This window comes from Ceratotherium simum, chromosome 15 (assembly GCF_057802395.1).
Source record: "Ceratotherium simum simum isolate JZ-2026a chromosome 15, ASM5780239v1, whole genome shotgun sequence".
In the NCBI taxonomy this organism is placed as follows: domain Eukaryota; kingdom Metazoa; phylum Chordata; class Mammalia; order Perissodactyla; family Rhinocerotidae; genus Ceratotherium; species Ceratotherium simum.
The window spans coordinates 11,818,795-11,831,199 of NC_141914.1; the positions used below are offsets into that span (position 1 = coordinate 11,818,795).

A 12,405-nucleotide genomic window follows, 5' to 3' on the forward strand; every position below is an offset into this window, starting at 1 on the left:
TATATGAATGCTTACAAAAGGATTTTAGGGCCACAGAAAAGAAATGTTGTTCATTCTAGATTCTAATCTTATACAGAAAACCTTTATTAATTTACCTCTGAAGAAGTTCCATGTAGGATTTTGTCAGTATTTCATGTTCTTCAGCCACAGACTCTAACTTCCTATTATGTTGAAAGAGATGCTCAATATCACTCTGGGCTCTTTCTGATTCAATCTGCTGTGACTTCAGCAACACACCAAGCTCTTCATTTTTTCTCTCAACTTCTCTCAACATACCAGCAAGTGTCCGTGCCTAAGAGAAAACAGAGTAGAGATTTTCCACTACCATTTATATAATAGGCTCAGTTTCTACAATTTACCAATTACTAAGATTTACCAAATATCTAACATGCTTCCATCTGTTGGGTTACATACAGTTTTATTAGCCATATATGCTTATTACTTAACTACTTCTAACAAATGTGACACTGTTATAGTTTTTTATTTAATAGATTGTTCTGACAAAAACAATCTTGTTATGACCAGATTCATGGAAATGAACACAATTATAATGACATGGAGGTAGGGCTACATGCAGTACTCAATGAAAAGGGTATGGTCCTTGGGGCTAGCCATCAACACTAAACCACAAAGCTTGCACGCATCAGTTCTCCCATTTCAGGTAAGAATTAAGAATAAGGCCTTAACGAGATCACAGATGCTTAAGTAAACACTTAAAATTAAGCTAGCACAATCAGGGAACACAACCCAGATTTAATACAAAAGTATTTGCGACATGAAACATTAAAGAGGCAGAAAGATAACTAGAAGGAGAAGTGGATGTTCCCCTCCTTTTTAGCCCGAGAAATATTATATACTTTGAAATACCAGAAAACCTACGTCCTTCTCTGTTTTTACGACAGTCTATAAAGCAGTAATACCCAATTATTTAGTGTTATTTTTATAAGAATCCTTTCCAGTAAAATGGATAAAACATTAGATTCTCCAATAAAATGCAAGACATGTCCAACAGACAAAGAATATAAGAATGTGCTAGAAGGGAGAGGAACAAATGATTTTAATAATTATCACTAATTTTTTATTGGAAATTTATGATAAATTCAACATACCCCCAGTCAAGACAAATGAATCCATGTCAAAATAAGAAAAAAAGGAAAAATATGGTTATACTTATTTATATTTTTTGGAACACTTTTACTCTGAAAAGATTTAAAAGGTATTTTATGGGGCCAGCCATGTGGCCTACTGGTTAAGTTTGGTGCACTCTCCCTCAGTGGCCCAGGTTTGTGGGTTTGGAGCCCAGGCACAGACCTACGCCACTTGTCAGCCATGCTGTGGTGGTGACCCATATACAAAAAAATAGAGGAGGACTGGCACAGATGTTAGTTCAGGGCGAATCTTCCTCAGCAAAAAAAAAAAAAAAAAAAAAAAGTATTTTACTTGTTGCCGATTTTAATGTCTCTTTCAAAAGTGAAACAACTTTATTATAATTCATTACAAATGACATCAAGTTGTCTAGATTCCATCTGTATCTGCTGGGAATTCCATATTACTGCAGTAAGTTCTCACACATAATGTACATATACTCACACAGCACAATGCCGAACTTTCAGAGCACTTATGTGCCAAGTATTCTGCTGGGGACTGGAGATATAGAAACAGTATCTGACATCAAGCATGGGGTGGGGTCATACAATTTTCACATGGTATGAGAAGTGTTACAAAGAGGGAAGTACAGGGTAAATACACAGAAGAAGGATCACCAAAAACATGTGGGAAGAAGACCACAGAGCAAGCTTCCTGGGAAATGGATATATTGAAACTAAAATCTGAAGGATTATTAGAGGTTAGGCAGAGAAAGAGAGGAAAAGGTGTTCCAGACCTGGAGGAGCAAGTGCGAGGACAGGGAAACACAAAAGTATGTCAGATTTCAGAAACTACAAAGTAATCTAATGAGGCTGACTGCAGAGAACAGCAGAAAGGGAAGGAGGTGCAGAATGAGAAGTAGTTAGAATGCTTGTGTGCCTAACTAAGGAATTTAAATTATCTTCTGAGCTAAACAGTGAGCCACCGAAGGATGTTCAGCACAAGAGTGATAGGATCAGATCATGCCTCAGGGATCACTGTGGGGGAAGAAGGGAGGGTAGAAGCAACTATAAAGAAGGCCAACTTTGGCTGTATGGAGAGGGTAGCAGAGAAGAGGGCACTAGACTGAAGGCAGGAGCTCTGCTGTGATTCATATGAAAAGTGACAAGAACCTGACCTGCAGCAAATAGTGGCAAGAACTGAGACGAGGTGAAAACGGTAATATTCAGAAGGTAGAATCAACTGGACTTGGTGAATGACTAACTGTAGAAGGTAAACTGTGTGATTTCCAGGTTTCTTGTTTGGAAAACTCTAAGAACAGTAGAGGGAATATACAAATAAAAATACACTTTAAAAAAGGAAGGGTGATGAGTTCAGTATTGGTTATGCTGAGTTTGAAGTATGTGCTGTGTATTTAAATGGAGGCATTGACAAGAGGCATTCAGTGCTGAAGAAAAAAGACCTGGGCTCAGCATATAAAAGTGGGGGCATTAACATTCTGGTAATGATTGAAACCACGGGCCACTTAAATAAGCGAAAAGGGCTTAGAACATAATCCTGGGAAAACCCAACATTTAAACACTGAGTGGAGAAAAAAGAAGCCCATAAAGGATATAGGAAAAGAAGATCCATTTGGGTAGAAATAAAATCAGAAGATAATGGTGTAACCAAAATTAAAGGGGACAAGGTTTCAATGGGGACATGGGACATGGGGACAATGGGACAAGGAGGGAGTAGTCATGTCAAATGCTGAGGACAACGTACTTCGATCAGAGTAACAGAGATATAACAACTATTTTGTACATGTTTTACTTCATTTATTTTTCTAATAGGACGTATCTTTATATTGTACACACCTCTGTCTCAGCTTGAGTTCTCTGACAGCGATACTGAGCAATCAGTCTATCCGCCTGTGCAAGGGCTAGAGCTTTTGCTTCCAAGAGATCTTGTAGCCTGCTTTCTTTGGACTAGAAGAAAACATACCATTAATCTCCATCATTTACCAGAAAACATCTATTGAAGCTTAACTGTTACACATATTAAATTAAAATAAGCTTGTACTCACGGCTAATGTGGAGAGTTTCATCTCATATACATCCATTATGTCAGATATTCTCACATCATTAATCTGATCCTTTACCTAGATTTTAATACAATAGTGTCAAAAATCAGAAAATTTTAACACTCAACAAAATAAAAAAATAAATGCCTACTGTGAAACTAAATCATTAAAACCTAATGAGTAACAAAGTAAAAAAAAGAATGTCACACCAGGTGGGTCACAAACATTTCACCAACCTGGCTATTGCAGAGGAATATCTGAGTAAGATTTGGTATGCTTGGAAGAATTTAAAATATATTTTTTAAGCTGGTGGTGGTTGCGGCGGGGGGTGGTGTGTGGGCTAGCTGGGGCAGGCTAGGGAAAGAATGATAGCTGTGTTAAAATATTGGAATTTTATGGTTGGCTTTTTCTTAGATTCCAAACTTTCCAGAATACTGTTACTTTTTATACTAAAAGATAAGGTTTTTAATGATCAGATATGCATCTAAACTTGTTTAAATAAATGTTATAATCAAGGCTGATATTTAGTTGATATGTACTGGGCAGAATTCCATTTGTAAAGGCTATTTACCACTTACCACCACTCCAGACTGAAGTTTCTCTATTAATTCCTCAATGTTCAATCCAGGAACTCTATCTTTCAAAAGTGGAGGAGTTAAACATTTTACTGATGTTGGAAAACTGTGATTTAATGATTGCAGAGGTATTCTTCTGGGCATATGTTCTGTTTCCTGTTGTCTATAGGAATTGTTTGCTGCTATACTTTCTCCAAGACTGAACGGGCATCAAAAAGAAAAAGAAATAATTACATAAAAATAGAGCAAAAGGCAAAGTTAGTACAGAATTAGGAAATCTTTTAGAATGGGTCTTTTTGGGAATATAAGTCTTCTAATATTTTTGAAATAACCTTGGAGTCTATGATGCAGTGGGATCTTGGGAAATATCCTAAATTTGCCAGAGGAAACTCTTCTACTTACAACCTTCGATAATGACAACTCCACCTCTGGTTTGGAGGCACTAAAACTAGTTTGTGAAGCATGGACTATTTGTTTATTTTATTATTTTTTTTATTTTATTTTTTCCCCCCAAAGCCCCAGCAGATAGTTGCATGTCATAGCTGCACATCCTTCTAGTTGCTGTATGTGGGACTCGGCCTCAGGATGGACGGAGAAGTGGTGTCTCGATGCGCACCCGGGATCCGAACCCGGGCCGCCAGCATTGCAGCGCGCGCACTTAACCACCAAGCCACAGGGCCGGCCCAAGCATGGACTATTTGTAAAAATTAAGTGCAGCGTTATTGGTATTGGCAAGAACATCCTTCTCACCCCGGGCCACATCACCTGGCCTTACCTATGTCTTCACCCTTCCCATTTTCACTCAGAATGTTCTCACCAACCTGACTTCCCCTCTGCCCCTTCCATCCATCCCATCTTGTTCCTGCCTCAAGCCTTTTGTATGAGCTGTTCCTTTACTTAGAACACTCTTCCCACCAGATCTGTACAGTGTTGGCTCCTTCTTATCATTAGGTCTCAGTTAAAATTCACTTCCTCAGAGAGGCTTCTCCACCCATAATGACGTGCACATTATGAAACATTTTTTTTACTTGATCTCCCATCTAGAATGCAAATCTTATGACAGAAGGCCCCCTGTCTAATTTACTACAGTATCCAAAATGCCTACAAGAGGGCCTGACACATAGCTGGCCCTTGCCAGATGTTTGTTAAACGTTTAAATAAAACAAACACACACAAAAAAACCTACCTACATACCCACCCACCCACCCGGCATATAAATTCATCTTATTAAACTGTTTAACATAGTGTAAACAAAGGCATAAAAGGACATAGATAAAATAAATGGACATAAACGGACACCTGAGATAATGTCCAAAGAGAAAATTATACCACACAAGTAAGAAAAGATGGCCAAGACACAGTGAAATGGTAAGAAGGGCTCACACACAGACAAGAGGCTGACTCTCACTTTCAGTGAAGGTGAAGCGTTCCCCTCTGAAGCATGGGGGTTTGGCTTCATGTGAGATTACCACATATAAAGCAAGCAAGCCACCACAAAATGAAGCAGCTTCACAGGTCACTTCTATCTTATAAATTGAGAAGCTCCCTACTTGTCCATTTATTTGTTAAAAAATATTATAAAATGAAGGGAATTTTGATTATGTGGTCTCTAGGTCTTCTTTTCTATAGTTCTTCATCTCTTAATTTATGACTACCTAAACTATTAATTCTGAAGATAATGAGTTTGCTAAGTCAGTTAATAGAAATAGCAGAAGTTAGCAAACTTTTTCTTAAAGAACAAGGCAGTAAGTATTTTAGCCCCGAGGGTCCATATAGTCTCAGTTACAACTACAACCCTGATGTCATAGCATGAATGCAGACATAGACAATACAGACAATATGAAAATGAACGGGTGTGGCCTTGTTCCAATAAAATTGTCTTTACAAAAACTGGCTCTTTTCTGCTGGCTATAGTTTGCTGACCCTGGCATATAAGAATGTCTTACCTATTTACCAACTGCTTCAGTTTATTCAAACCACTTTCGCAAATTCATTTATATAAACCACTTAAACTTTTTAAAATTAAAGTAGACCTATACTAGACATTTTGTCAATCATATAGTTTACAGAGAGCCCCCAAATCTGAATTTTTTTCAAACATAACAGCAAATACTCTTTTAACTTTTGAAATTAACGAGCATAGCAGATAATTTTGCCTGGCCATTATAACACTTTCCGACAAAAACAGAGAATTTTCCTTTAGGAACTCTCCCACCCACCCCATCCCAACTTTGAGTCCATGTAGTTCTGAACCCTTGGCATTTGCCAAGGTCCCCTACTTGGCAAATGACACAGATCTGGTCCGTGAGAGCGATGCTTAGACTTATCACAAACAACTGGGAGGGAAAAGCTCTTTCCATGGAGGAACTAAACTGGTAGGATGTAAGTTTAGTCCAGAAGCTACTATGTTAAAACGAGATGGCGAGAGACAGAGAGGCATAGAACCTGGATAACATATTCAACAACATGGATCTAGCTTTTCCCTGAGTGAGTATATACCTGGCCTTTTCAGGTATTGAAATCAAGTTTTTTTTAATCACTTGAAAACTTACTATCTATTACAATGAAGTCTTCAATTCACTAATTTTCTAATCTATCTATATTGAGGACTACTAAAGAAACACAGCAGGATATTCGGGCACCACAAGAGCTACATTCCAAGTGATTACGACTCACACCAAAGCAGGAAAATCTGGCAGTGGAGCAGCTTCCAATAATATTCCCAGTCCAGACTGTACTTGCTCTCTGTTATCTGACGTTAAAGCAAACGCCAAGGGAGTAATCAGGCGTGGATCCTAAGCAAATCAGAAGCCAGAAAATAAGAGGCAGAAAGAATAAATAATGTCAGGTCTTTTAGAGTAAGGTGAGTAAACAGAGCTAAATCATAAAATAATTCTAGGCAAATTCTTAAGTGTTTCTACCTGATGTTTGAATGTATTTATTAGTCTTTACCTTGTTATAACTGTCTACTCAATCAATATGAACCCTAGCTTAAAAAATCTGGCAAAGCTTTTGAATGCTTTTGGTTGTGCCTATGAAAATCATGTCTTAAGTATTTTGATGAATTTAAAATATGTCTTATACACAACTGACTGATGTTTTGAATTGTTGTTTTATTTTTCTAGCTACTATAAAAGAAAAACTAGCTAAAAGAAAAAATGGTTAATCATTTCCAAATTAAAGTCAAAAATAAAAGTAAAATTCAAATTAACTCAGTAAAAAATTTTAATTTAGGGGTTAGCCCCATGGCGTAGTGGTCAAGTGCACGTGCTCCGCTGCTGGTGGCCCGGGTTCGGATCCTGGGCGCGCACCAATGCACCGCTTAGCAGGCCATGCTGTGGCAGTGTCCCACATAAAAGTAGAGGAAGATAGGCATGGATCTTAGGCCAGGGCCAGTCTTCCTCAGCAAAAAAGACGAGGATTGGCATGGATGTTAGCTCAGGGCCAATCTTCTTCACACACACACAAAAAATTAATTTAGTAACTAAAATAATTATATTTAAATTATAAGTCTTTCATGTCAGTATATTTTACATTAGCACTGTAAGCTCCAAATCATCTATTTTGAAAAACACCTCCTAAGAATTGACATAAAATCCATTTGACTCAATTTCTAAGTTGAGTACGTTGTTAATAGAGAAAAATATTAAAATGTAAATCTTTTATAATTGTCAACATTTTACAATGTTGAGTGTCTTGTAGGTACTCAGGAATAAGTTAATACCACAGAACCATGATAAGAGCTGGCCTTTATTTCTATAACCCCCATAGTCACCCCTCATAACTCCTCCCATTGAGGGGGATGATTATTTCTACTTTGTAGTCAAGGAAAGTGGAGCTCAGAGAGGTGAAACAACTTGCTCAAGTCTGCACTGACTGGTAAGTGGAGTCAACATCTGAACCCATTTCTTAAGCATTATGCTCTCAAAGTATACAAGTAGCCCGTGCCTAAGGTTTCACTTTGGGCTTCTATCCTGTCTACACAGGCACTAGAGCCATTCTTGTTACATTATAGTAACTTAATTCACACGTTTGTTAAACACTGATTATAAGCCAGGTTTTGTGGCTATCAAGATGAATACCTAGAGCTCTTATTCAGCTACTGCTATCATCAAAATTTGTGAATTAGCTGTTTTCTGCACACTCTCTCTCATCTTATTATCACTCACAATCAAGTCCTTTTCTTCCAGATGTCTCCCTATCCTCTTAATACCCTACCTCATCAACCCCAACCAAAAAGAAAAACCCCAAAACAAACACCACTCCCCCATGCATGGCACTGCAATGCCAACAGAAATAAAGAAACCTGAAGTATGACACAAGAAGGAAAACGCTGAGGAAGCCCCACTATCATGAACATCCTGTACATTAGAATCAGGAGCACTTAAGTTCAATTCCTATGAATCCATGTAAAACAACCACGTAGTGAGAATATTGCAGCTACTTAATTAAGAACTTCAAACTTTATTCTCATGGCCAATTCTAAGAGAAACATCTTCTAAAAATTAAGAATATTAAAACAGAAACTTATATATTAGGAAGCATTTACATATAAATAAACTTCAATATTTGAAGAGCTTAAACTCACCTGCAGGATTTTGTAGAAACTTACTTCCATACCAGGAACCAGCTGTTTAAGTTTGTTCATCAAATCAAGAGTTTTCAAAATTACATCAGCAGCAAGTTTGCTTTAAAAACAAGTCATATTTAGATCAGATGACTCAAAAATTGCTCAGAGCTTACTTCTGACCATTATTCTAAAGAAAATAAAAAACTAACACCTTTGTTTTTAACCTCAAGAAGATTTAAGTATTGTTTCTTTTGAAAAGGAAAAATATCAGAGACCAACATCCTTATAACCCAACATCCAAAGAGAACACACTGGCATTGCCAGTCTAAGTTTAGACAGTGTTTCTTTTTCTACTCTCAAATATCAACACGCTTCAATTCTCTGCTTCAAGTTACTAGCAGCATCGGCAACACGAACTATCTAATTTTTAGAACTATCTAATTTTTAGCTTCGTCACTGGAATAGCAACAATGGAGGGCAATCTTAGGCAACATAAAATACCTAATATTTACTGAATGAATTATACTAAGCTGTGTTCTCAGCCTTGTATCTGAAAGGGAATATAAAAAAGTAAAAAGAGATAATCCTGTTCTCGAGGAGGACAATTACTGACAATCATAACACTTATGCAAATTGGAACAAATCATAGTGTCTAGCATTTAGCAGGTCTTCAATAAAGATTTGTTAGATGGACTTAAATCATATGTGGTGGGGATAAAATAATCTCATTACTCTCAGTGAAAATTCACCTTTAACCATAAGTCTTGACATGCTAAGGAAGAAGAGGTGTCTTTGTTATTAGTAAACCTTCAGCAGTGACTGATTTCCTTGTAAAAAAAACTATCCTTCTGTTTTTTCATGCTTTTTCGCTTAAAAATATAAAATTAAATAAACATAAAAATAATTACTGAGGCAATGTCAAAAAGAATCCTCAGAAAAGATATGTTTAGGAGTATAAAAGACCCTTAGATAATCACAACAAATTAAAACAAGACAAAACAAACCTAAACAATGAAAAATAAATCACATGTTAATATGTTTCTTCAAAAGCATGTGATCTATGAATTGACTGAGTTTTTTTAAAAAATTCATTATGAAAATATTTTTAATTCTTTGCTACACCTTGAGTTACTAGAACATACCCAAGGATGATCCTCCTAAAGGGATGAGAATCACTACATCTTTTGATTTTTATGAAGTTTGGCCTTATCATTTTGCCATTTGTATTTCATATACTCACCACAATTCAGAATCTGCTACCTTTGTTCCAAACCCCAGATCAATCTTGCCATATGTAAACTGTTGTTCTATCAGAGTGGTACATTTGATAGTAGTCACAATTTTTGCAACATGCATTCTTAGAGTATCATCACCACACAGAGGTAAGTTTTGTTAAGGGACAGACACAAAAATTCTCAAAAGATATATTTGTATAGCACTTTACAGCATTTAGGATGATCTCATATAAATTACCTCGTCACTCCAATTATTGTTCCCTTAGCTCAGTGACATATTAGGAAATTAGAGCTCAGAGCATTTAAGTGACTAATACATGGTAAGAGATGAGACTGACACCAAAAATTTCTGACTCAAAGGTAAAGCAGAAAAAGGATCTGTTTCGCTACTGGATGTTAGTTTTCTGTTAGCAGTATCACAATGGTTCCATAAATATTTATTGAACCAAGGTAAGTTATTTTCTCCTACTTTGTATATTGTAAGTTAATTTGAATATCTATCATTAAAAAAGAGTCAAGTTAGGTACATTCAACGAGGGAAGGCCTGAATATATTATAGATATCTCTAAGCATATATTACAGACATCTCAAGCAAAGTAATCATTTGTCTCTATGGCAATGGTTTTCAACTTTGGCTGCATGTTAGAAGCACCTGGGTAGTTTAAACAATCACAAGCACTGCCTAGGGGTTCACATTACTCCATTTAAGTTAGAATCTCTGGAAGTAAGGTTCTGGTGTTAGTATTGTAAATGTTCTCCAGGTGATTCTAATACATAGCCAGGGCTGAGAATCACTGCTGTAAAGGTAGAGAAAAATTATGCAGCAGCAGCAGCTCAGAGAAGAGATTAAACACATGTGGAGTTTACTCTAGGGCAGGACAAAGTTGAACAAATTCTTGTTGCTCTGAGATATAAGGAAACTTGACCAGGTAAATGTAAGAGATCTGGCTGAGATATAGTGGCTCCTTGCTGATAATAAAAAAAAGCATTATTGAAATATTAAAAAATTAGACTTGGACTTTTTAGCAATTTAGAATCAGCTATCTAAAAAAAGCTAACACAAGGAAAGACCTAAGACAGTCAGTATACAGAAGTTAAGCAGTGACACATTGTACTCAAGGTCTTCTTTTTTTGAAATGAATTAATTTGTCTTGATAATTGTTTTTATGACCAAGTGTGATGTCATCTTCATTAAAACATTTATGGAAGTTTTAATTTTTAAAACACAAGCTAAAAAACTAAGCTAAAATAATGACAACTCTACTAATATTTCCTTATTGTCTCATACACTCCACCAAAGAATGGTACCACAAATCATCCAGGGGCAGCAATTAGCACCAGAAGAGAGTAACAGGGCAGTTATTTTACAATATATCTCCTCATCTCAAACTGTCATAAAAAGATCCAAATCAAGTTTAAAAAGCATTTCTGAAAATGTTCTTTAGCTTAAAAGTTTTACATAGAAAACAAGGAAAAAAAATTCTGTATAACTTTTTTAGACTGTTCATTGAGAATTAAACTATAGTTTAAACTTCAGTTCAATAATTCTGAATACCTACAAGCATGAAAAGTGAAAAAATTACAAATGAAGACAAAAATGCCATAAATGCTAGAAAAAAAAATGAGTGGTTATTTTGTTTCCATGTTTATAACAGTAAAGGATATTTAACAAAACTTGAACAGCCTTGACCATCCTTTCACATTTTTTTCTAATTAAGGCCTCATCTAGATTTTGTTCTGTGAACTGAAGCTGGTCAAGGATTGTAGGCAGCAGCAGGATCACAAAACGGTCAGCTGAGGAACAGTTAGCAGTATCTACGACATCCTGGAGAAATAACCACCACCAATGATTAAAAATACAAATAAAGATGGAATACAGAATGCAAAAATAGTCATCATTGAGCTGCAACACTCTCTTTAAATTTCTTATAACTACTTCAGTAGTTTTATGACCTGTGTCTCCTATTTAAATCTACCCTTTTATCCAGTTGTGAGGGCTATAATGACTTTTTTCTCAAAAGGAAACTGCAAATAAGACTTTTTAAAATGGACTGTATCTGTGATTTAAACATTATTCTAAATTTAAAGTATTACTGAAAACAAATACCCTGAATTTGCTAAATTTAATTATAATAATTAAATAATAGACACTGGTCTTAATACTTTACAACCACAAATAATTCCCATCAAGAATCTCAAAGGGATTTTTAAATGCTAAAACTGATTGTTAACAGTCAAGACCAACATAAAACAGAAAGAATAATTTGTGCATAATCCTTAACAAATACATTTAATTACTCTACACATTTTTATTTGTGCACAGGATCCAGTCACAAGAGGGGAAACACTCTAGAAAGATACTGGGGTAGGTAGTACGGGTATAAAAACAGGGAGTATAGTAGAGAATGCTAAATGACGCAGATGGTAGAATCTCCCAGAATGTAATGGCCTCTATGGAAAGGATTTTTGTCTGCATCCTAAGTGCTTAGCAGTGTCTGGCATGTTCCACTCCATTTCACTGACTGAATCCAATGTTCCTATATTAATCCACTCAACACGTTAATAAGGACAGTAGACAGTATCCACTGACATGGAGAGACAGACTGTGACTACTGTAAGAAGTACAGTCATACAACAAACCATACAAATCTTAGTTAACACTTATACTTACTACACTGAAAGGAATGTATATACAAGATATTCAGTGAAAAAAGGGAAAACACTAATATTTGTGACTTTGCCAGAAAAAAAAAATTCAGTAGCTGAATGGTAGGGAGTCTAGTAATTGAGATGTTTTCCTAAAGTCTATGAACAATTGGAAGTTTATTAGAAACATTTTTGAGAACTGTTCACTGAAAATCATAAAAGTGGAAAAGT

General features: G+C 36.0%; 1 protein-coding gene across 1 annotated transcript in view; it reads right to left on the reverse strand.

The window, feature by feature from the left end:
* The window catches only part of CIP2A (cellular inhibitor of PP2A), a 39,684-nt gene that overhangs the window by 10,652 nt on the left and 16,627 nt on the right, over positions 1-12,405 (reverse strand). The window contains exons 10-17 of the mRNA XM_004436599.3: positions 11,194-11,353; positions 9,534-9,675; positions 8,312-8,411; positions 6,400-6,518; positions 3,727-3,922; positions 3,152-3,226; positions 2,943-3,053; positions 96-292 (exon numbers count right to left, since the gene is read on the reverse strand). Of these exons, the coding sequence (XP_004436656.1) occupies positions 96-292; positions 2,943-3,053; positions 3,152-3,226; positions 3,727-3,922; positions 6,400-6,518; positions 8,312-8,411; positions 9,534-9,675; positions 11,194-11,353 (1,100 nt within the window). The remainder of the gene's footprint in view (positions 1-95; positions 293-2,942; positions 3,054-3,151; positions 3,227-3,726; positions 3,923-6,399; positions 6,519-8,311; positions 8,412-9,533; positions 9,676-11,193; positions 11,354-12,405) is intronic.